Source organism: Pongo pygmaeus, chromosome 17 (assembly GCF_028885625.2).
Source record: "Pongo pygmaeus isolate AG05252 chromosome 17, NHGRI_mPonPyg2-v2.0_pri, whole genome shotgun sequence".
NCBI classification, from domain to species: Eukaryota; Metazoa; Chordata; class Mammalia; order Primates; family Hominidae; genus Pongo; species Pongo pygmaeus.
This window is the reverse complement of record NC_072390.2, coordinates 40,753,434-40,779,840: the sequence shown is the minus strand read 5'-3', so window position 1 is coordinate 40,779,840 and position 26,407 is coordinate 40,753,434. Positions and strand designations below refer to the sequence as shown.

The 26,407-nt window shown below is 37.7% G+C and overlaps 1 protein-coding gene across 3 annotated transcripts in view; it reads right to left on the bottom strand.

The window, feature by feature from the left end:
* The window catches only part of TAF4B (TATA-box binding protein associated factor 4b), a 168,329-nt gene that overhangs the window by 60,818 nt on the left and 81,104 nt on the right, over positions 1 to 26,407 (bottom strand). For all 3 annotated transcript variants that reach the window (XR_010124160.1, XM_054460650.2, XM_054460651.2), the window contains 4 exons: positions 20,117 to 20,286; positions 14,319 to 14,449; positions 8,366 to 8,491; positions 255 to 311 (listed from right to left, as the gene is read on the bottom strand). Coding sequence is in view for 2 of the 3 variants with exons in the window: in XM_054460650.2 (XP_054316625.1) it covers positions 255 to 311; positions 8,366 to 8,491; positions 14,319 to 14,449; positions 20,117 to 20,286 (484 nt within the window). In the remaining variant the exon portion in view is untranslated. The remainder of the gene's footprint in view (positions 1 to 254; positions 312 to 8,365; positions 8,492 to 14,318; positions 14,450 to 20,116; positions 20,287 to 26,407) is intronic.

Genomic DNA, 26,407 nt, shown 5'->3' with positions numbered 1-26,407 from the left:
CCAAGTATGCTGCTGTAGTTTACAAAGACCCATTTCGAGACAGGCCTAAGCCTTGAAAATAAATTTTAAAAAGAGAGCACATAACTCATTGACCTCATTTGAAGTACTGCCCTTGCCTTTAGCAGTTCCTGTCCTTCCCCAAGGCTTCTGCAAATGGTATGCAACAGCAAAATAAACCCTGACCTAATTGCCAGGAGAGAGCTGCCAACCTTCCCTCAAACACAAAGACAAGCATGGTAACTTGAAAGTCCTACCTCTTTGGCTTTCTGCTTTAATCTCAGCTGTTCTGGATCTTCTTTATTAGAACGACTCTATCAAAGGAAAAGAAAATTTTAATAGAAATTACTAGCATCTAAACACCATAGTTGCCATTAAATATTTAATAAATGACAATTTTCTCTTGTGATTGAATATCTTAGCTCCAGGGGAAAATGCCTCAATCCAGTCTAGCTGCACTCCCACCCTGGTTTCCTCCACCCCCTCATCATCTGGGCTGGCTGCTGCAGTTCTAGCCTGGAGGAAGCTTATACTGAAAATGATGCTAACAATGTCAGTCAGGTCCAGTTGAGGCATGACGTTTTTCTTGTAGGAACACTGAAAACTAAAAAATTGATGGTACAGATGAAGGAAAAAAAAAAGAATAATTGTTGGTTTAAATGAATAAAAACAATCAATACTGGTTGATCTTCAGGTGAAGCCATTTGGGAAAACATAGGTATTTCAAGGACTATTAAAATCAAGAACCTGACTAACCTTGAACCAAATCTCTCTATTTAAAGGTATAATTTCTAAAATTATAAGTAGAAAATACATCTCAGTATTTTAATTAGAATGTCTTATCATCTTTGGGTCCTCTATAGCACTTAATGGAATGCTGTGCACCATGTTCAATAATTGTTTATTGGATGTCGCCTTCCATAGTACGGGACTGCCATAAGAAGAGAGCTGTTTTCTATGTATCAAGCTATGATGGAACAAAGGGTAAGGAACTTTATTTCTGACACCATGAACATCTGTCCACTGGAAAACATGTTTGGGATATGTATATCCTTTTTTCTCACCACGACAAAGTTATTTAACTGCTTATAAATCTGAATATTTGTTCTATAAAATGCAACCTTAGCTAACTAAGCTAATATCTAGATAGCTAACTAAATAAAAGCTAAAAGTATTTTCATATTTAATAAGTTTACCTGATACATTTATTGATTTACCAGAACCTTTGGTTAAAGGAAAATATAAGAGATAGTCTTTAAATTTGAGTGCCTACTAATTTCAAACATCTTAAATATCTACACAAAATTCAACCCAAAGCTGGTAAAATTTTTCTTCATTTTAGTCCCCAATCTACTAAGAAAATTTCATTTCAAGCGAAAGATAAACTCTTTTGTTACTCTAGCTATAGTATCACCAGAGAGTGAGTCTGTGTATATATGTATTTATATTAAAATATGCATTATATATATACATATATATGTCGGTGTGTATATAATATTTTGCCCCAATATAAAATGGGCACATTTCAGTATCAAGTCTTTGTCAGTCATCCAATATTTATTGGTCATCCATAGTACAGATTCTACTCTGTGTCCTACTGTTCTAGTCTTTGGAGACAGATGATATAAGGAGACAAAGTAACTGTAATAACTCAAGTAACTTACATTTTGAGAAGAGAAAAATAAACAATTTTATAAAAATGAAACACATTTATGATATGTAAAATATTAATGATGGGTAAAAATACAAAACAAATAATTGCTGACACTGTTAAGTGCTACAAAATGAAATTAAATAGGCCAGAGGCAGTGGCTCATACCTGTAATCCCAGTACTTTGGGAGGCCAAGGTGGGAGAATTATTTGAGCTCAAGTTCGAGACCAGCCTGTCTAATGCAGCAAGACCCCACTTCTACTAAAAATTTTAAAAATTAGCCAGGCATAGTGACACGTGCCTATAGTCCCAGCTACTCAGCAAGCTGAGGTGGGTAGGTAGACTGCTTGAGCCTGGGAGATCAAGGCCTGTTAGAGAGCTATTATCATGCCACTGCACTCCAGCCTGGGCAACTGAATGAGACCCTGTTTCAAAATAAAATAAATTTAATTTGGGCGTGGTGGCATGCACCTGTAGTCCCAACTACTTGGGAGGCTGAGACCCAAGAATCATTTGAACCCGGGAGGCAGAGGTTGCAGTGAGCTGAGATGGGGCCACTGCACTCCAGCCTGGGCAACACAGCAAGACCCTGTCTCCAAAAAAAATAATAATAATAACAATTTAAAAATAAAATATATATAATTTAAAAATTAAATTAAAAACAAAAATAGAAATAAAGAAAATAAATAGAATAATGTGATAGAAAGAGAAGTGTGGTATGTACTTCTCTAGCTAGGATAGTAGGGAAGACATCTCTGAGAAGTGATATTTGAGTAGAGATCTAAACAACAAAAAAGATGCAGTCATGCCAAGATCTGGAGGAAAACATTCCAAGCAGAAGGGACAGTAATTGCTAACACCTTAAAATGGGAACATACTCGAGGAAAGAAAGATGGCCCATGTGGTTGAAGCATAGAAAAAAGGTGAAAGAGAAAGGCTGGAGATCATGTGTTGCCTTGTAGGCCATGACAAGGAATTGGGGGTTTAATTCTAGCTATAAAAACAATCCACTGGGCTGGGCACAGTGGCTCATGCCTGTAATCCCAGCACTTTGGGAGGCTGAGGTGGGCGGATCACCAAAGGTCAGGAGTTCGAGACCACGCTGGCCAACATGGTGAAACCCCGTCTCTACTAAAAATACAAAAAGTAGCCAGGCATGGTGGCAGGCACCTGTAATCCCAGCTACTTAGGAGGCTGAGGCAGGAGAAATGCTTGAACTTGGGAGGCGGAGGTTGCAGTGAGCTGAGACCACGCCATCGCACTCCAGCCTGGACAACCACAAAACTCCGTCTCAAAAACAATAACAACAACAAAAATCCACTGGCGTGTTTGGAGCACAGGGGTGAGATGCTACTGATGTAACACTTTAAAAAAAAAAACCCCAAAAAAAGGCTCTGGCCACTCTGTAGAGGGTGCACTGTAGGGATCCAAGATTGAACGCAACAGCACGCAGAACAATTTGTAGACTACTCTAACACAACTGTTGTGAAGAAGAGACTGACTGGAAAGAAGATAAGGGCAGTGTGGACTAGTATCAAAGCACCGAAGATGATAAATGGTTGCATTCAAAACATATCTTTGCAGGTAAAGTGGATCAGACTTGTTGACGGGCTGGACGTCGGTTATGAAGTAAAGAGAGGAATCAAGGATGACACCTGGGATTTTGTCCCAAGCATCTTGGAGGATGGTAATTGCAACTTTCTAAGAGAGTAGAGATCTAAGAAAAAGCAGACTTAGGGGAAGGGAACTCAATGGTCAGTTCAAGATGCCTAGTTAGAAGTCTAATATCCTAAGTTGGGCACATTCAAGGAACAGAAAGGTCAGTGTGCCTGGAGCAGAGTAGGTGACAAGGCAAGCTCAAAGAGGTAGATGGGTGCCAAATAACATAAGGCCTTTTAAAATTTGGTAAGAAGTTTACATTTTAAGTGCAACAGGAAGCCACTGAAGGCTTTTAAGCAAAAGAGACACACGTGATTTGTTATAAAAACATTATTCTGACCATAGTAGGAGAAATAGAGGAATGGACTGTAGAAGGAAAAGAAGGCTACTTAGAAGTTAGTATGAAAGTCCAAGTGAAAGATGAATTAGACTAGAGTAATGACAATAGTGATGAAGAAAAGTTGGATACATTTTAGAAATAAGATAGGAGGTGGTTTGGATGCGGGGAGAGAGGAGACACAGAATGGAGTTAAAGATGATGCCTATGTTTTTCAGCTTCAACATCTGGGAAGATGGTGGTGTAATTTATTGAGTCAAGAAAATCTGTAAGAGTAAAAGGTATTTAGAGGGGAGAGGAATAACAGGAGCTGTTTTGGACATATTAATTTTGAAATAACTATTAGCCAATGAAGTCATGTCAAGTAGGGAGTTAATGGTATGAGTCCAGATTTTCATAATGCAGGCTGAAATGGAGATACAAACTTAAAAGGGAATGAAGACAGAGAAGGTGGCATAGGATTCAAAACTATTAAATCCAACATTTAGACGTCTGGTAAAGAAGGAAAAGCCAAAGGAGATAAAGAGCAAGTATAATACATTATTATATTCAATAATAACTAAACTATTATTTAATAGTTTATGACCTTGTTTACAGCACAGTAAGTGGAAATAAAATACCAATAAACCACCTCATTACAATGACTAAGTGCTTACTTATAACACTTGAGGGCTCAAGAAAGAGCATCTTTCTGTCCCACCTTCCTGCTCCTCCCAGTGCAGTGGGTGTCAATGTGGGGACTGAGACTGTGGGACAGCAGGAAGCAGCACAGTGACAAGGCTGTGGTGCTCCATATCCTTATGGGGAGTTGGGGCATATGAATGTATAGGCCAGTGGTGAAGAATACAAGGTGGTGAAGGAGTGGGGGTCTCATCAAGGAATGGGTCTGTGAGCGTGGTGGCCAATTACACAGACAATGAAATGGGGTGGGGAAATTAGTAGTAGCAGACAGAGGAGTCAGCCAGCATGGCTAGTTGAGAGATTAGTTACATTGATTAAATAACTGATAGAGGACATAAGTTAAATATATCAAGGATAATGGGAGCCAAGTTTCTCAAGACTGGAGAATGTTTTTACAAACATGGAGAGATTAAGGGTAGAAGGAACTCTGAGGCACTGGATTGGAGTTGCAGGTATCCATATGAACTCACGGTTTTATAATATATACACAGATATAGAAATAGTTACAGATGGATATTTGTGTGTATATATACAAACATGTGTACATATACACATACCATATATACATTTCCTAGATCTGTCCATTGAGAAGGCCTACATGTAATGACACCCTTTTAGCAATGAGTATACTGTATGACCTAAGCTCAGTTTCTGAATGTCATCCTTAACAGAAAAGAAGGCAGGCTTCTTAGAAAAATGGCTGATTTTGGGGCTAGAGCACGAAAAGTATAAGCTGGGCCTGGAGTGCCTTGTGCCTGAAAGTGAGGACATGCTCAGTGAGTGATGGATGGACACATGACTAAGGGACAGAAGGGCCAGCTGGAAGGGTCTTCCACTCAGGGGCAATTTGAGCAACAAAATAAATGATAGTAATGAATTACAACCTATTGAGATAAAGAGAAATCATGAGCCCATACTAATATGAATAAAGAAGGACAGCTCTTCCACATGGTAGTGTGCTAATAAAAGGAGGAGAGTTGATGGGAATAAAGAATTCACATTTTGCAACCATGACAGAGGTAGCTGATTTAGGCAGACATCACAACAGATGCTATGGTTAACACATGGAGGTTTGATGAGGAATTGGATATTGGTATGATCTTAGAATGCCATCCTATGAAAAACTAATTGATTACAAAGGGAAAAATGAGCCTGGGCAATATAGTGAGACTCTATCTCTAAAAAATTTAAAAAATTATCCAGGTGTGGTGGCATGTGCCTGTAGTCCCAACTACTTGGGAGCTGAGGTGGGAGGATTGCTTAAGCCCAAGAGGCCAAGGCTGCAGTGAGCAGTGATCACACCACTACACTCTAGTCTGTGCAATGAAGCAAGATCTTGTCTCAAAAAAATAAAAATCAAAACAAAAAGCGGGGGAGATGGCAAGTTTAAAATGGAGAGAACTAGTAGGTACCAATATGACCCTTTTGATATGATCAGCTGAGAAGAGTGCAGCATCATTTCTGTGCATTCCTGCCAAGCATGCTTGACCTAAGTCTAATCATAAGGAAAGATCAGATGAGCCCTGGTTGAAGGTCATCCTACAGAAGGTAAGGCTTATACTCTTGGAAACTGTCAAGGGCATAGAAGAGAAAGACTGAGAAACCCTAAAAGAATCTGAAAAGAAATGACAACTACATGAAATACAAATTCCTGAATGGGAAAACGGACCATGAAAGAGAGACGTGGTTAAGCCAGCTAGTGAAATCAGAATGGGTGCTGTGCATTAGATGATAGTGTTACATACGAAAATGCTCAGGAGTGGTGGAACATCATGTCTGAAGACTACTTTCAAAAAGGTTAAGAAAAGAAAAATGGCTGGGCACAGTGTCTCATGCCTGTAATCCCAGCACTTTGGGAGGCTGAAGCAGGAGGACTGCTTGAGTCTAGGAATTTGAGACCAGCCTGAACACTGGTAGGGAGATCCTGTCTCTACAAAAAATCAAAATTTAGCCAGGCATAGTGGTGTGTGCGTGTAGTCTCAGCTACTTAAGAAGCTGAGGTGGGAGAATTGCTTGAGCCTAAGAGGTGAAGGCTGCAGTGAGCCACGATCACATCACTGTACTCCAGCCTAGTGACAGAGTGAAACTCTGTCTCAAAAAGGAAAAAAAAAAAAGAAAGAAAAGGAAAGAGAAAGAGGAAAGAAAGGTAGGAGGGGAGAGGAAGAAAAAAGGGAGGAAGAGAGGAAGTGGGGAAGGCAAGAAGGGAGGAAGACAGGGAGGGGATTAATGATTGTATGTGTAGAAAGGGTAATGAAAAGGGTACAGATAAGGCCGGACACGGTGGCTCAGTCCTGTAATCCCAGCACTTTGGGAGGCTAAAGTGGGCGGATCAAGCTCAGGAGTTCGAGATCACCCTGGGCAACATGGTGAAACCCCATCTCTACTAAAATACAAAAAATTCGCCGGGTGTGGTGGTGAGCGCCTGTAGTCCCAGCTACTCAGGAGGCTAAGACAGGAGAATTGCTGGAACCTGGGAGGCAGAGGTTGCAGTGAGCCAGGACTGTGCCACTGCACTCTAGCTTGAGCTACAGAGAGACTGCTCAAAAAACAAAAAATAAAACAAAAATGGTAGAGATGAAGCAAATGCAGTAAAATGTTAAAATTGGGGGAATCTGGGAAAGGGGGCTGAGAGTACTTTGTACAGTTTTGGCAACTTTTCTGTATTAAATAATTTCAAAATAAATTAGGTTTTTTTGTTTTGTTTTTATTTATTTATTTATTTTTTTGAAGATGGAGTCTTGCTCTGTCGCCAGGCTGTAGTGTAGTGGCACGATTTCAGCTCACTGCAACCTCCGCCTCCCAGGGTTCAAGAGGTTCCCCTGCCTCAGCCTCCTGAGTACCTGAGACTACAAGCGTGCACCACCACACCCAGCTAATATTTGTATTTTTAGTTGAGATGGGGTTTCACCATGTTGGCCAGGATGGTCTCGATCTCCTGACTTCATGATCCGCCCACCTCAGCCTCCCAAAGTGCTGGGATTACAGGCATGAGCCACTGTGCCCGGCCTCAAAATAAATTAGTTTTTAAAAAAGTAATTGCTATGTGATTAGGAACAAATACTCTATAAAGGGAAGCTATCAAGAACACTAGAAATTAAGACAAATGTGCTTAAAACAAAAATTAAGACTCCAGTGCTCAGCCTTTTAAGATTTCTCACAAGGGCCCCAAGCCTACGAAGAAATATGGAGCTTCAAAATGGAAACTGTAGTGGAATTAGCTTTTACCTCATGTGACACTAATAGCCCAGGAAAACGTTTAAATAAGAGAGAAGGGAAATAAATAAATAGCCTTGGCCTGGCGGGTGGCTCACGCCTGTAATCGCAAAACTTTGGGAGGCCAAGGCAGGCGGATCACCCAAGGTCAGGAGTTCCAAGACCAACCTGGCCAACATGGTGAAACCCTGTCTCTACTAAAAAATACAAAAAAAAAAAAAAAAAAAAAATTAGCCAGGCGTGGTGGCAGGCACCTGTAGTCCCAGCTACTCAGGAGTCTGAGGCAGAGAACTGCTTAAACCCAGGAGGCAGAGGTTGCAGTAAGCCGAGATCATGCCACTGCATTCCAGCCTGGGTGACAGTGCAAGACTCTGTCTCCAAAAATAAAATTAAATAAAGAAGCCTCACTATTCTTTTACTCTATTTCCACCCAGCCTGTATTTTGTTCCACAAAATCCGAATTACTAATTTTACCCATAACCTTCCTGTCTACTTTCGAAATTTTCCCTATCAACTTCAACTTGGCATGTATCAAACTGGATTCCTAAAAAGACCCTGAAATTTTACGAAATATTTTACCTGGGTTTGAGGATGGGGAGAACACACAGGAAAAGTGAGAAGACAAAAGATTATGACTCATTAAACTAAATTAACTGAAAGCCACCACACCATCCTGGCTGTGAGACATCCTATTAGTAATTTCATTTTAGGAAATCCTCTGGAGAAATCTAAAGGCCTAATAAAACCAAGACAGTCAACCAACGATAAAGCCACCTCTGAACACATTGCCAGGCCACGTTCACTCATAAATCACACTGGCCCTTACCTTGGCTGCCTTAAGTAACATTTCTCTTTCTTCTAAATCCTTTCTCTGCTTCTCCAATTGATCCAGCTTTTCAAGAAATTTCAGCTGTGACCTGGTATCACTACACAGGATGTAATTTTCACTTGCCTGGGAAAAAAAAGAAAACAGAAAGTGTTATAACGATCCTGGGCCGCACATTCTACATTAGGTATTGTATAAACCAGCTAAAGGCAGGAATACCAACATAAATAGGAAGCTAAACTTTCAGAAGGTAATGATTTTGTTTCTATTAAGCAAACATCACCCCACATCCACTCCACCAGAAAAGAAACTTTGATCATCCTTAAAATTTGAGAGGTGATTAACCAGTTATGTTTCAAAGAACTTTGCTAGTAAACATCATTGTGGGGTGCAGGGAGAGGAATTAAGCCAAGCAGATCCTTCCAACAATAGGAAGGAGAAACTAAAGAGTGCCCCATTCACCAATAACCTAAATCTTTTTAGATTATTATCTACCTCAGCAGACATTAATATAAGTAATTAAATCTTAGTTTTGTGAAAGACAAAAAGCAAGAAACAATCACCTCACTAAAAAATATACCAAAGATGAAAGTTATCACCTTGGTTACCACAGTTAGATTGGTTTAACCTTGACAACTGAATATAACTTCTATCAAAATACAATCTAAGTTAAGATGGCAAACATTAAAATCTTGAAATGCTATTTTGAGGATACTCAGGGGTGTGAATTTGGACAGAAACTGTGGTCAAAGAAATTTAGTATACAATTTATAAATGAGAGCCATAACAGAAGTATAAACTGTCTTAATTGTTCCATAAAATGATAAAATGCAAATTGCTCAATCTATTCTGTGGATGTAAAACAGTGCTTTCCCACCTACATATTTTCTAATTTTCTTCACCTATACAGCTGCCTCTTTCTCCTCTATGAGTGTGTATAGGCAGGAGTGGGGGACAGGGTTGGGGGAGGCAATGGGACAGGGAGAGCTTTCTAATCAATGTTTAAGACATCTTGCCATCTACTCATCTCAGTAATTCGGATATTCAAGAGAAATTGTATAGCAGAAAAACCGAATGTCTTTAAACAACAGTCAGTGCCTGGCCTGGAAATCATGAGTACTGTACCACTCCCATCTTTATTTTATCCCCCTGCTTATGGCTGATTCAATTAACTGGGACTGAGGGATTTCATATGCCCAAGATTCTTTCTAAATTAAATTTTTATTGTTAGTATTTAACTAGATCAAAAGAGTATTACATAGTTTAAGGAACAAGGATATATTAGTGCTACTTATTTTACTTCATGTTTAATACAAAAAGAATTCTCAACTGTTTTTAAAGTTAAATAACACAAGATAGAATATGGAATACATTATAGGCTAACCATAGAGATTAAATATAATAACCACTGGTTTCTTAAATACTTAATCTTTACCATTTTTTGTGTTTAGATACTCTGGAAATAGTTTAATGATGGGATTTAATTTAAAAGGGACAGCAAATACTAAATTAAAAAGGGTCACAGACTTTTTAAATTTTAGCCCAATCATATTCCCATGCTAAGATTCCTTCCTCTCTCTCCCCCAACTCATAAACAACAACCTCTGACATTCGCATCCTTTTTTCTTCCATATCACTAAACAAATGAGTGCCTTCCCTATTTATATTAAGTCTATAACCTTATTTAAACAACAGTAACCCCAATCTTATGTTCCTTCCTATATACCCAGCTGGCCTAACTGAAGACTTCATGCACCAACAGAGTAGGGCTTTACAATGTTAAGGCCACTGCATATTAAATGGTTTAGCCAAGAAAATGTAATGACCCAGACCAAATGATATCAACACCATCAAATGAATCCCATCTAAAGCAACCCAAATAGCACCTTTCAACTGGAAAACATTGAATGAAGCTTCTCCAGGGCCATAGGCATATAGGCGACTATAACATATCTTCAGTGGGAACATCTGGTAGCCAGATCAAAAGCTCTGTACTACATGTCACTTTCTACTTATTTACTTAGATCTCAGTTTATGACTAATGATTAAAGAATTATATCAAACCAGGTGAAAGATTATCAAAAGTAAATGGATGTTCAGGAGTGGAAAGAGATGGGGGATTTCACTTTTTTAAAAAGAGTAACTCACTTTTATAAAATCTATGGAGTAGAATTTCCTACACTGTATAGATAAAAATAAATCCTATCAGGGATGAACCAACATATAAGGACAGGGCTAAAGCTGTGACATAAAGATTATTACAAACAAAGGCTACAAAATAATGGTGATTTCAAACTGAATCCAAATATAACCAAATGATAATTATTTTGACTTAAAAGGGCTGATAATCTTTTGTTATTTTCTATATATGCAAATGTAGACAGTGGCATTAGCTGTATTAACAAATGAGTGTAGGAAAAGGAAAGCTCGTGAAAATCAGTCAGAATAGGTAGTATACAAGACAGCAGGTAAAGGAAGTGTTAGCTTCAAGCTAACTTAGTGAGGCCTTCTAGGTGGGGGAGATACCATCCATTTTGCCTAGTGCAACTAAATGTTTGGAAATATGCTACTGATACACAACAAAAGAATTCCAGCTGAAAGCTATACACAATAGAGCTTTGAATGCCATTCAATAAATATTACTTTAAAAATTCTATTCCATGGTAAAGTATACTTATTATGTTTTATACAGAAACTGCCTACTATAAATCAAGATGTACTCACATGGCCAGGCACAGTGACTCACACTTGTAATCCCAACACTTTGGGAGGCCGAGGCGGGTGGATTGCTTGAGGCCAGGAGTTTGAGACCAGCCTGGCCAACATGGCGAAACCCCATCTCTACTAAAAAGGGTATTCATGTATCTCTGAAACAACAGTGTGATTAAGGCAGAAGTAGGGAGAATCCAAGTTTGAAAAACTGTAAGATACTTTAAAGAGTTATAGTAAAAAGCCAACAATATGTCTATAATTTTCCCACACCACAAAATTAAAAGTAAGCTGATAACAACCCAAACTAGATTGTAGATTTAGGATGTTAATTGTAATCTCTATGGTAACTGCTAAGAAGAGATCTAAATATATCCAAAACGAAAGGAGAAGGGGATCAAAATGGAACAAAACAAAAACAATCAATTAAATATAAGAAGCAGAGGAAGTGAGGAACACAAAACTTATAAGGCATATAGAAAACAAATGGCAAAATAGAATTTATTTCTTATCAGTAATTACATTTTAAATGTAAATGGATTAAGCTCTTCAAAGAGACTAGCAGAATGAATTTTAAAAAATGATCAAACTATATGCTGTTTACACTTTAGTTGAAACCATACCAATACGTTGAAAGTGAAAGGATGGAAAAAGATATTCCATGCAAGTAACAAACAAAAGAAAGTAATATCAGACAGTATAGACTTTAAGTACAAAACTGTTAAAAGAGACAAACAAGGACATTATTATATATTGATAAAAAGGTTAATTCATCAAGAAGATATACACATCAAACCAGAGTTCTCAAATATATGAAGCAAACACACATTGACAGAATTTTGTTTAAAAAACAATTACACAGCATGGGCAACATAGTGAGCCCCTGTCTCAAAAAAAAAAAAAAAAAAATTAGTTGGGTGTGGTGGCACACGCCTGTTAGTCTTAGCTACTGGAGAGGCTGAGGTGGAAGGGTGGCTTGAGGTGGGAAGGTGCTTGAGTCCAGGAGTTCAAGGTTGCAATGAGCTATGATTGCACCACTGTACTCCAGCCTGGATGACAGAGTGAGACCCTGTCTCTAAAACAAAAAAGAAAAATAGAGCTCCACAATAGTTGAAGATTTTAATTCTGCACTTTCAATATCTATGAATAGAACATCCAGATGGATAATCAATAAGGAAACAGAGGACTTAACATTATAAACCAACTATATCTATCAGACATCTATGAAACAAGAGCAGAACACACATTCTTCTCAAGTGCACATGAAACATTCTCCAGGATACAATGTATGTTAAGTCATAAAACAAGCCTCAATACATTTTAAATGAATGATTCATACAAAGTATCTTCTCTGACCACAACGGAATGCAGCTAGAAACCAACAACAGAAGGAATACTGGAAAATTCCCAAATATTTGGAAATTAAACAACATACTCTTAAACAGTCACAAAGAATCAAATAAATCTCAAAAGAAATGAGAAAATATTTAAAGATAAATGAAAACGACAACACAACATACCAAAACTTATGGAATGCAGTGAAAGCAGTACTCAGAGGGAAATGTATAGCAGTAAATGCCTACATTGTAAAAGGAAGATCTCAAATAAAAAACCTAATTTTACATCTTATGAAACTAAAAAAACAAAGGAGAGCAAACTAAGCCTGAAGCTTAGAAGGAAAATAATATAAAAACTAGAGTGGAGATATACGATATCAAAAATAGAAAAACAGAAAATTAATAAAACCAAAAGTTGGTTCTTGAAAAGCTCAACAAAATCAACACACCTTTCGCTTTACTAGCAAAGAAGAAAAAGAGAGAAGATGCAAATAACAAAAATCAGTAATGTAAGGGGGATCATTACCATTGACCTTACAGAAATAAAAGGTTACAAGACAGTATTATTAACAGTCCTATGCCAACAAATTAGATAACCCAGGAGAAATGAAAAAATTCCTAGAAACACAAAATTACTATCTTTATTTATTTTTGTATGTTTCTAGGAATTATAAAATACTGATATTAATTTTTTGTTTTTTTCATAGCTTTTTCTCCTGTTGATCACATATTCCTAAGTCAGTCCAGCAAATTCTCACAAAGATTTATGCAAGTGAGGACCTCAGCAATCATATGTAGTTTTTCCAAAGTTCTAAATGAAGCAGAAAGGAAAAAAAATAAAATAATATGATTCCTCCAGGGAACTTACTGGTGGTGTAGTAGCTGACAATTTCCTAGTTTCCTTTAACTTCTGACTAGGATATCACGGCAATGACCAGTCTTCCTAATTCAAAATCTCTTAAGGTTATCTACATACCATCTTGTTCAAAATCTAGCTATAAACATTTCTTGAAAAGAGGGAAACAGTTATTTATTTATTTATTTTTAGCTCAGGTTACCTTCTCTTTTCATCCCTAATCACCCAATATATTCGCCCTCCTCCAAAACTACATGAAGTTCTTTTACCTTGATAACAGCAAGTCATTTGGTTCATACCACTAGGGATACAAGCTATTCCTGTATTTAGTTTTTTTAATAAAAGTAGCCAATAACACTAAGTAGCATCACTATGAGCACTCAATGCAATCATTTAACTTATTAAAAGGAACAGAGGATGAACAAGTGGAAAGATCTAATGTAGAACATAAGGACTATGGTTAGTAATATATTGTTTTCACGATTTCTGCTAAATGAGTAGATTATTGCTGCTCTTGCCACAGGGGAGAAAATGGGTAGATTTGAGATAATGAAAATGTTAATTTATTCAACTAAATAGTAATAATTTTACTATACATGTGTATCTTTAACACGTTGTATACCTTAAATATTAATATATACAATAAAATTTATTTTAAAATAAATTAAATCTCTGCAAAACTGAAAGGCAAAAAAAAAAAGGAACACGAATGTGAGGAGAGTGCAGAACACTGAAGAGAATACAAGTAGCCAATATTCCATTCTAACATATCTTTCCTTCCCCATCAAAAGCTTAAGAAAGAGAAGCCTCAGGCAGAACAGATACATATTTCAATCTACAGTGACATAGAAGCTTTTAATACATTTTAAACTCCATTTTAATTTTATTTGTCATGTAAGCATATCTAAATAAGAATGAGACTTTGATTTTCTACTAATATGAAATATAAGCCTCAACCATTCCTTTAAAAATATGTTTAGAATATCAATCCACGCCCAAAAGACTGCCTATAACACTCGATAGTTTATACTTCTTTAACGATTTCCTTTACCTTGTAAGTAGTCATTCGATGCTGAGCAATTGCAGTCAGTTTTTCTAGAAGGCCTCGTAGTCGTTCCTGTGTTGCTTGGGAGATCAAGTTCACAGCATCAGAGTTAAGTTCTGTAATGTCATGCTTTTTACCTGCAGAAGCAGAGAAAATCCATTACGTGTTTTAGAAGTGGCTGATAATTGAAATAATTAGCACAGCAGGTATTCTGTTCCCCCTGGAAGTCATTTCCATTATGAATAAAGGTTTGGAGATTATGATTTTCCTAGTAAAGTCACAACTTCAAAGATCTTAGACATTACATTAATAAAACCTAGCCTGAAGCCTCAGAAAATATAGACATTGTTTCACTTAGCCTCTAGAATCATTCTCCTTGCAAGGTCATTTATAGGACAAAGTTAATAAGAACACAAATCAAGTCTACTGTTCAGGGAGGAAAATGGTAACTGCAGAAATTAGTGCCATATTCTGTTAATTTTAGTAATTAAAAAAAATAGAAAATTACATTTTGCCCTGTTTGACACTGTTAACAATTTATGACATTTATTTAAATGAATTCAGATTGTGAGTCTCTGTTAATGCCTTGTCTACAAGACATACCTATATTCCTTTTGTCTATTACCAATCATGTTTACTTTACACTAACTGATGTTCTGATATATTCACTTAGTAGTCAATTTACAAGTTCAAATGGGTTCAAAACCTCATCGTTTCACCTACCTATCTGAATAACTTCTCTCTTACTAGATTTCCTTTCCATAAAAAAACCAAACTTCTTCCTTCTGCTAACTAGCAAGAAAGTTTCAGGAAAACAATTTGGACCATATACTCAGAGTCAGAAGTTCATTTATAAATCAACCTTGTCTGTATTTAAATAATATTTCTCAGCCCCAGTGAAATCACTTACATCAACAGAGGCTTAAATCTAAAGATACCGGCAATTAGGTAATCTATTTTAAATAGGCTTTTTAAAAAGCACTACTGTGATTGTTTTTAACATATACACATGAATTTTTAAAATATTATAGCTTGATTTTATATTCTAATTTATCTGAAATGTACTCTTATAGTCTCATCAAAGGGTGAACTATAGAAAAAATATGCTTGAATTAAAAGTCAACAACTCAAATTCTTTGATATTATATAAGTATATATTATATAATGAAAGCAAATAGGAAGATACAAAATTAATCAACTTCTCCTAAACCAACCCTTCAAAATGTAATTCATTACTTGTAACAAAGCTGAAATCCTCTCTAATCTCAGATTCAGGCAGGGAAAAAATTCTACAAAGTCAACTCTACTTTAATAAAACCCTCAACATAGGCCAGGCATGGTGGCACACGCCTATAATTCCAGCACTTTGGGAGGCCAAGGCAGGTGGATCACCTGAGGTCAGGAGTTCGAGACCAGCTGACTAACATGGTGAAACCCCGTCTCTACTAAATACAAAAAAAATAGCTGGGGGTGGTGGTGCATGCCCGTAATCCGAGCTACATGAGAGGCTGAGACAGGAGAATCGCTTGTACCTGGGAGGCGGAAGTTGCGGTGCGCTGAGATCGCACCATTGCGCTCCAGCCTGGGGGACATGAGCAAAACTGCATCTCAAAAAAAAAAAAAATTAAACTAAAACCCTCAGCATAAACAAATAGTGGGGACTTCTATAAAAGAAAAAGTACAATTTTATTTCTTATTTTTATTTTTATTTTCTTGAGATAGAGTCTTGCTCTGTCATCCAGGCTGGAGTACAGTGGTGCAATCTCCACTCACTGCAACCTCTGCCTGCCAGGTTCAAGCAACATTCCTGCCTCAGCCTCCCAAGTAGCTGGGATTACTTACAGGCAAGTGCCACCACACCTGGCTGATTTTTTTTTGTATTTTTAGTAGAGATGGCATTTCACCATGTCGGCCAGGCTAGTCTCAAACTCCTGACCTCAAGTGACCTGCCCACCTCAGCTTCCCGAAGTGCTGGGATTACAGGTGTAAGCCACCACGCCTGGCCTATTATTATTATTTTTGAGACAGGGTCTCACTCTGTCACCCAGGCTGGAATGCAGTGGAGCAATCATAGCCCACTGCAACTTCGACCTGCCAGGCTCAAGCAATCCTCCCATCTCAGCCTGCTGAGTAGCTAGAAGTATAGGCATGAGCCAACAGGCCCAGCTAATTTTTTAAATTTTTTGTAGAGATTGGGTCTCACTATGTTGCCCAGGCTGGTCTCTAGCTTCTGGGCTCAAGCAATCCTCCTGCCTCAGCCTCCCAAAGTGCTGGGATTACAGGTGCAAAGCACCTTAGTGTTTGAAGAAGAACCTCTGAAAATAATTTCATATGTATTCATAAAACAGAGGTAATTCATCCAACATAAAAATATACATATCTTTTAAATATTGGAAATAAGTGCTGAGATTAAACAAATTCCAGGGTTTAGGGAACAACCAAATGTTGTAATGTCTTCACTAAATTGGTAATAAAATACAACCTAAAAATTACAAAGTAAAATACTGTAGAAAAATTCCCATTTTAAAACAAAACACCCTTTTTAACAAAATCAACAAAACTGATTAAGATCTAGTTGGTGCTTGCATACTAGTTATGTGATTTTACTGAATGTGCAATTTAATTTAGGTAATTAGGAAAAAAAGAACACTGGCATTTTATCTGTTAACATTATTCAAGTAGAAAAATCCTTTTTCCAAAAAGAAAATCTTTGGGTAAATTTGTAATTTCTATTTTTAAGAAATAGCCTTGGTTCTGACCTATTCTACAAGGACGGAATTTTATTATAAATGGAAAGCATTCCTAGAAATATGTAACTTCATTCACTCTATGATCTTACTTTAAAAAAAAAAGCTTAGATAATTCAGAAGTAAGAATTCTTGAAGTTTTCCATATTATTCGACAGGTTTGTACTTCATCACTAAGAACTGAAAATGATTTAAGCCCAGGAGTTCAAGAACAACTTGGGCAACATAGTGAGACCCTGTCTCTACAGAAAAATACAAAAATTAGCCAGATTTAGTAGTGCGCGCCTGTAGTCCCAGCTACTTCAAAAGGTTGAGGCAGGAGGATCGCTTGAACCTGGGAAGTTGAGGCTGCAGTAAGCTGTGATAGCACCACTGCACTCCAGCCTGGGCAACAGAGCAAGACCACATCCCAAAAATAAATATTTTTTTAAAAAAGAAGTAAAAATGCAAATAGTTGTTCCCTTATTGTGCTAAACTAAAGGTTATCAAACTATGGCCAACAAGCCAAATCTGATCACTCTTTGTAAGTGAAGTTTTACGGGGATACAGTTGCATGGACTAAATGTTTGCATGTCCCCAAAAGTCATTCATGTTGAAGCTCTAATGCCAGTGAGATGGTATTTGGAGTTGGGGCCTTTGGGAGACAATTAGGTCATAAAAGTACTGCCTTCACCATAAGAAGAGACCAGAGAGCTAGCTAGTTATCTTTCTGCCACATGAAAACACAGCAGGAAGATGGCTGTCTGAATACCAGAAAGAAGGCCTTCACCAAGAATCTGACCGTGCTGGCAACCTAATCTCAAATGGCCAACCTCTGGAACTATGAGAAATAAACATTTGTTGTTTAAGCCATCCAATTTATGGTATTTTGTTACAGCAATCCAAGATGACTAAGACAATAACCGTGCCCATTTGTTTACATATTGTCTATGGCTGCTTTGTACTATGACAGCCGAATTGAGCAATTGTGACAGAAACCATATAACCTACAAAAGTGGCAAATATTATCTGCCCTTTGAAGGAAAAAGTTGCTTATCCCTGTCCTAAGTGATCAAAAATGCTTTTAATGCCAAAAAGTTTTCTATCATATAATCAAGGTTTAAACCACACTGGAAATAGAATTTGGAAGGAGGCTGGGCACAGTGGCTCACGACTGTAACTCCAGCATTTCGGGAGGCCAAGGCGGGTGGATGACTTGACGTCAGGAGTTCAAGACCAGCCTGGCCAACATGGTGAAACCCCATCTCTACTAAAAATACAAAAAATTAGCTGGGCATGGTAGTGGGTGCCTGTAATGCCAGCTACTCGGGAGGTCGAGGCAGGAGAATCGCTTGAACCCGGGAGGCGGAGGTTATAGTGAGCCGAGATCGCGCCACTGCACTGCAGCCTGGGCGACAAGAACAAAACTCAGTCTCAAAAAAAAAAAAAAAAAAAATCGGAAGGGAGGGTGACCAATAAAACTAAGTATCTACTTATATTTTACCAAAGCACTGGATAATTATATGGCAATAAGGAGTTAAGCTACCAATAGACTTCCCAAGCCATCACAGGAAGGTTCAGTGCTGAGACTTGCTCCCAAATTAAGGAACTGGTTTCTGTATAATACAAAATACATATGCAAAGAAGAAAATGGAAGAAGTGAAGGAATGAAGGAAGACAGGGAGGGAGGGAAACACAAGCAAACAGAAAACAAACACATTTTACAACCAGCTCTTCTGGACTTGAAAGCTCTAGTTTTTCATAATAATGTATTTTCGATTTAAATTAGAAATGTAGGCCAGGCACGATGGCTCACGCCTGTAATCCCAGCACTTTGGGAGGCGGGTGGATCACCTGAGGTGAGGAGCTCAAGATCAGCCTGGCTAACATGGTAAAACCCTGTCTCTACTAAAAATTCCAAAATTAGCTGGGCGTGGTGGTGGGTGCCTGTAATCCCAGTTACTCAGGAGGCTGAGGCAGGAGAATCAATTGAACCTGGGAGGCAGAGGCTGCAGTGAGCCAAGATGGCACCACTGCACTCCAGCCTGGGTGACAGAGTGAGACTCCATCTTGAGGGGGAAAAAAAAAAAAAAAAAGAAGAAAACCCTGGTCATTTATATAGCATACAGCAGCTAAAACATTTATTTACTGAGTACCTGTGAAGTAGACCTAAAAATTGTGATAATAATGAACTTTGTAATCCTTAAATATACCATAGGTCTATAAAAATCAGAAACGTTCACGTTTTTGTATCAAGCCTTCGTTATAAAATATAAAGGTCTTACTTAAGTATATTTGAAGCTCATTAGTACTGGCCCCAAAAATTTGACATAGGTGAAGAAGCCCCCTGGGTTCAAGCGATTCTCATGCCTCAGTCTCCCGAGTAGCTAAGACTACAGGCATACCCCCACCACACCTGGCTAATTTTCTGTATTTTTAGTACAGACAGGGTTTCACCATGTTGCCCAGGCTAGTTTCAAACTCCTGAACTCATGTGATCGGCCCACCTCGGCCTTCGAAAGTGCTAGGATTACAGGCATGAGACACCGTGTCTGGCCGTGTTTTCTTACATTTTCTTTCACACTGCAGCCATCTAACAACTACTCCTGGACCTAGAGAGGACCCTAAGACTCTAATCTAGTTTTTTAAATTAAGAATGGGTTTAAATTTCAAGGTTAAGAAAAGGGAAAGGGAGTTACTTTCTCTGGATGTCCCTGTATTTCATAAACACAAACATGTAACATAAGTGTGCATTTGTACATATATATGCCAAAAGTCCAACTATGGAAGGAACAGGATGGAAAAAAAAAGTATATTATATATTCATGCAAAAATATATTCAACTATTCCTCCATTAAGAAATATGAGTAAAATATTAACCAAACCCAAAACCATGTTATATTAATAATTTTTAAAATAAACTTCTTCTTTCTGTAATGCCCATGAAATCTTGATTATTTCTAGAATCTTATTTAAGCCTCAGAGTTCCAGGACAACCAACCCAGGTTGTCTCTTTTGATAATATTTTCCCTCAAACAGACATTTCTATCAGGACAATAATCATAACTCTACACTTACCAATGTCTAAAATTCTCTTTTGTAGAGCTCCAATAAAAAGAAATGGTTCATCTTTACATGACTGAATGAGTGTGCCAACCAATTCAGAGTTTGTTGCTAAGATGCAGGCATTTTCTTCATTAAGGTTGACCCCTGCCATAGAAGTCACATCATTGATGTCATCTTCATCTCTAATAGAAAAAAAAAAAAATTATACATTTTAGGTTGTGTGTGTGTGTGTGTGTGTGTGTGTGAGAGAGACAGAGAGAGACAGAGACAGAGACAGAGAGAGACAGAGAGAGTTTCAGAGAGCAAAAGAATCAGAGGTCTCTCCTTGTAACTAATGGCATTATTTTACTTAATTCATCCAATCAAGAGAAGTAAAGAATGGCTACCTTTCCCTGTAAGCTTTTGAAAGTAATTAGTGTCTCTAACCACCAATGTATATTTAACAGAAGGATGAATCAGAAGTAACTTTGTCTTCTAGGTCCCAACTTTCCCTCTCTCAGTCTGGCAAATGAGAAACACCAAGAGGCATTTGGAGTTACACCAAGTCATCCATAAATCCTCTGCAATGAAAGACAAAGAAATGAAAATAGACATCTTTCTTTTCATCCAAGATGGTTAAAAGTCCATCAGCTGTCCCCAGTGTACTCTACCATTCATTCCACTTAAGGGCAGTAGAAATTCCCTGGTCCTGAAAGGTCCACATCCATATAAAGACCCTTGGGAGGAAGCTTACTAGACTAGCCATTCTAAAACCAAATGGTATAAAACTAGTTTTGTTTTTCTGTTTCAGACTTTTGGTGTGCTCCATCTATACCAACTGAATTCGTTAAACCACATCCTCAGCAATTATCTGAAAATGGCCTATATATAAAATATAAAACACATTCATGTACATATACATACACACATACATACATGTGCATAAAAAATACAAAAGATGTTCAGGCTCCTTGCTTTGTATCAGCAAAATTAAACAGTTGTTTTTATCTAATGGAATTGTTACCTGGCCACAGCACTAAGATGAGTATATATATTTAAGGGTAGAGAAGAGGGAGAGGAAAGAAATACTAAAATTCCCTCATAGCATCCTTATCACTACATGTAATAAGAAGCATCTTACCAGTGTTACAACTTATATGACAATGTATAACATAAGTTACAATAATGTGATTATATAAAAAGATGTTGCTTCTCTTTATTGCATGGGCCAGATGGTATATAATATGGTCTTTTGTCAATAGGATTTAAATTACAAATTTCTCTGTGGTAATGCATTTGTGCACAGAAAAAGGAAATAAAGTATAAGTGTAAATGCTCAAAAAATGAAGGCCTCTGGTGTTCAACTTTTAAAAAACAACACACTAGGGAGGATGGGGAAAAGAACTCATACTCAAACATATATAAGAGATGCAAGCAAAATAAAAGAAAGTAGGCCAGGAGCAGTGGCTACCATCTGTAATTCCAGTACTCTGGGAGGCCGAGGTGGGAAGATTGCTTGAAGTGAGGAGCTCGAGATCAGCCTGGGCAACATAGGGAGATACCACCTCTACAGAAAACAAAAAAAATTAGCCAGGCATGGCTGTATATGCCTGTGGTTCCAGCTACTTGAGAGGCAGAGGTGGGAGGATCACTTGAGCCTGGGAGGTAGAGGCTGCAGTGAGCTGTGATCAGACCACTGCACTGCAGCCTGGGTGACAGAGTGAGACCCTGTGTTTAAAAAAAAAACCTCAAGGAAAGTAAACTGCTAAACACAGCAATTGAAAAAATGAAGAGAAGTAACAATGGTCTTACATGAACAGTATACCAAAAGCTCAACATTAAAAGGCATATCTCTGTAATGGGGAAAGAAAACAGTAAAAACTTAATTTCTCAAACCACCAAATGAAATATGCAGAGCAAAGAAATGTCACAAAGGTATCCTCAGAGATATGGGATGCTAAGAACGATTTTAAGAATCACTCTGCCACCTATATAAATAAATCAATGTGTCCAGATTTAAACATCTAAACATTTAAGCATCGAAAGCATTAAGAATGGAAGGAATCATAAGCCTAAAGATGGACCAAAATCTGAGTAAAAAAATTTTAATGGGACTATGTAAAATTTATTTTCAAAAGAACACGTGAACATAAATGAAAAGTCAGATCACTGTAAAACAGAATCCTAACCAGTTATTTAACATCTCTGGGACTCAGTTTCCTCCTCCAAAAAACACATAACTCAGATTAGGTGCTTTCTAAGGTCCCTCTCAACCACTTAAAAAAATGATGCAGCTGTCTTTGGACTGACATGGAACAAAGAGACTGCACCTTGAAAATAAATATGCTTACACAGGCATAATATATTTTTGGAAAGATACATAAGAAATTATCTGGAGAGGGAAATACAAAACCAGGGATAGGAAGAAGGCTTACTTTATACCAATTATACCCTTTTCTATCTTTTGAATGTTGTACTATATATATGGATTGCCCAATCAAAATAATTGGTGATATTGAAAGTAACATAAGTAAACACTCAGATAAAGAAAACTAAAGATAGAAAAATTGAGGTGTAGAGATATAACCTCATCCTTGCTTTAAAGTAAAAGTGGAGTTTTAATGTGGAGGTAACTCCACATGAACTTTACACATATACATACAACACTGAGTGCCTGTCAACTAAGATGTGCACCAGGTACACAGGCCCCTGGAAACTGCACCTTGCTTCTCTAGCAAGGTCCCTGTACAGCCCTTGTTGACATCTCACACACGGGCTGGTGAGACCAGTGCCAGGCCTACTTACTACCAATACCTAGCATAGTATTAGCACTGAAGAGAATTCAGTCAATGAGGAGACAGTCCCATGTCTTTTAGAATCTTGCAGCCTTTCCCTGCAAATAAGCAGGAAACTAACTACTCAATAAGATTTGTTCTTGCCTGCCATCCTTCCTTCTATCTAGCCCCAAGCTGAACACAACTCCCTCTAGTTACCATGGTTACAGATGGTGGCAGGCATAGAGGAGGACCCCTACTGAGGGAAGAGGAAAAGGTGCCACAAAAAACAGCACCCAAGCTATTTAAAACTTCCTTCAGTCAAGGAGGCAGACTGAAGGAAAACAATGTTCTAGCAGCATATCAGTAAGGCTAGATAAGAGGTCAGGACACTAGCAAAGGCTTTCATGTTTAGAGATATTTGTGATTCTGGTTTGGTTTTAATTTTCAAGAAGAAAGAAAGAATCACCAAACCAAGTCTTCAGGTCTTCTGGTCTGATGCGGTGTCTTTCGAAGAAGGTGCTGTGAAAGACAATCTGTTTTGTTTTAAAAGATACTCAGAAAAACAAACTTAATAGTGCCTCCATAGAAAAAGCCTTCCAACTCAAGATTCTATGGAGTGTTACAGGGAACTAGGCAAATATTACAAAAATATCACTAATTTATCATAAATGCTTTGCATTCTAGCTTCTGAAACTGATTTAATTCTTAGCTTTTGAGAATGCCTGCTCATGCCTGCCTTCTTACAATGTCTTCTTCTATCCCCTTAACTTCTCTAACAACAGCAGACTACTTCTTCTAAAGTAAAGTCAGTCACGTTATTTTCCTGTTCAAAAATCTTTCACATTACCCTGAACTCAACTTGACATCCAAGGTCTTCCAGGTAACGATCGCAGTTAGCACTCTTCCCCCTTCCTTCCATTACTCACTATAGAATAGCTCCTCCTGATTCTGGACTTTGCTTAGACTATTCCCTTCCTGTTCTAGTCTTCAACTTCCTTTGCTTGTTTTTTGTTTTTTTTTTGAGACTGAGTCTCGTTCTGTCGCCCAGGCTGGAGTGCAGTGGCACGATCTCGGCTCACTGCAACCTCCGCCACCTGGGTTCAAGCGATTCTCATGCCTCAGCCTCCTGAGTAGCACCACCACACCTGGCTAATTTTTGTTATTTTTTTAGTAGAGACAGGATTTTGCCACGTTGGCCAGGCTGGTCTCAAACTCCTAACCTCAGGTGATCTGCCTGCCTCGGCCTCCCAAAATGCTGGGATTATAGGTGTGAGCCACCGCGCCCAGCCCCTTTGCTTTTTTCTTATTTTCAAAGCTTTCAAAGCCTTATCTATGTCCCAGATCCACTTTGAATGCCTACTTTAGAAATGCTAGTTTTACACTTTTAAATCATTTGTCCAACTGCTACAATGCAGAACTCCTGAGAGCACATGTTTGTCTCTGTTATGGTAGTTCTTACTCTGTCTTCTTTTCTAATCAATGTATTTGCCTTAAATTCCAACTAATTTTATTGATCATATTAATCATCTTCATTACATATCACTGCAGCTTTTTTCCTAGTATGAAACAATGGAAACAACCTAAATGTCCATCATTATGGAACTTTGTTAAAAATATCAAAATCACAGTGAATATGTACTGATGAGACAATCTCCGAGATTACTATTAAGTGGTAAAAAAAAAAAAAAAAAAAGCAAAACATTATGTATGTATTATATATTACCATCTGTGTTGAATACTATATCTAGGGAGCTCCATCTTGTCATGTACCGTCAATAAAGTATACTGTACCCAAGAAAAAAAAAATACTATACTTAGAACAATACACAAGAAACTGAAAAAAAGTGGTAACTGGTTGGCTCTAGGCTGGGAACCTGGGTAATAGGGGGATAAAGAAGTCAGGGGAACCCTTACTTTTCCCATTGCATACCTTTTTGTACCTTATAAATTTTGTGTACAATGTTCACATTACCTAGTCATATAAATGAGTTTTAAAAATATAAACACTTTTAAGATCTAGTTATTTCCTTAGATTACTAAATCCGTAATAAGTTTGCCTTCAATATTCTTTTTTCACCTCTCTCAAGCAGAGCCTCTCTATCACAGTGAGTCAGTAAATTCACACAATATCCTGCTTATTCCTTCTTCTATGCTTTAAAGTTGTTTTTCTCACAGGAATTTCCCTCTCTTCTTATTAACTCAAATGTAGCGTAGCATACTGCAGTACTTCTCAAGCAATAGTGTTTTTAGGAAACACCTAGGAAGTACATTTAAAATGCAGGTCTCAATGTCAAACACACATCCACACAGTACCCATGATTCTCATTTGGTAGGCCTATGATGGAGACCAGGGATTTGGAGTTTTCTAACAGGCACACTTAAATGATCATGATACAAATGATCTAAGGACCACACTAAGAAAAATACTGAGTTACAAAAATTAAGAGTACTGATTCTAAAGAGGTCAAGGTTTCAGTCCCTGTTCTGACCATTATTAATAGGATGGCTGGGTGCAGTGGCTCACACCTGTAATCCCAACACTTTTGGAGCCCGAGGTGGGCGTGTCTCCTGAGGTCAGGGGTTCAGCACCAACCTGGCCAATATGGTGAAACCCCATCTCTACTAAAAACACAAAAATGAGCTGGGTGTGGTTGCATGCCTCTAATCCCAGCTACTCGGGAGGCTGAGGCAGGAGAATCACTTGAACCCGGGAGGCAGAGTTTGCAGTGAACTGAGATTGTGCCACTGCACTCCAGCTTGGGTGACAGAGTGAGACTTCATCTCAAAAATAAAAAATAAAAAATAAATATTAATGGATGACCATGGACAAGTTTCTTCCCACCTCTATTCATTGATCCCCCTATCTGTAAAATGGGAGTGAAAATGACCCTCTCATGTAATTTTGTGTGAAAACCGTATTAGAAACTAAAACTGCATCAGAAACTAAAAATTGGTATTATTCATTGAAAAATAGCAAATATATATTACCATAAATAACATACTTTAACGAAAATTAACATCAAAATTTAAAAATAGAACAAGAGTGGTACTGCCTTCTATATTTACAAATCTTTTTAAAATCCACGGGTCCTCTTGCATTTTGAATGGGATCTGTTACTTCAGACATGGTTTTGCAACATCATCCATTGGTAATATGGAAAATACTAGTTCACTGAGTTATACAGTTCTTCCAAATTTAGATTCTAACACATAATCCAAAATTACATGTATCTCCACCAATCAAATCAGAAAATATAACTATTGGAAAGCTGTCAAACTCATGGTAATAGATACAAGTTTTGCAAAATTTTCATTTTTGCTTGATAGCTCAAACTTTATCATTGGCAAAAAAAAAAAAAAAAAAAAAAAAAAAAATACTGTCAGGTTTTTTTCCCTAAAGTGACAGACTCACTTCATTCATTTTCATGAAAATGTCTGTCAAATGCTGGTCTATATATACTTACAGTTCCTAAATTTATAATGAACATCAGAAATATGATAAGGATTTTTAAAATACAAGTTCCTGCCATACCCAATCTCCAGAGAT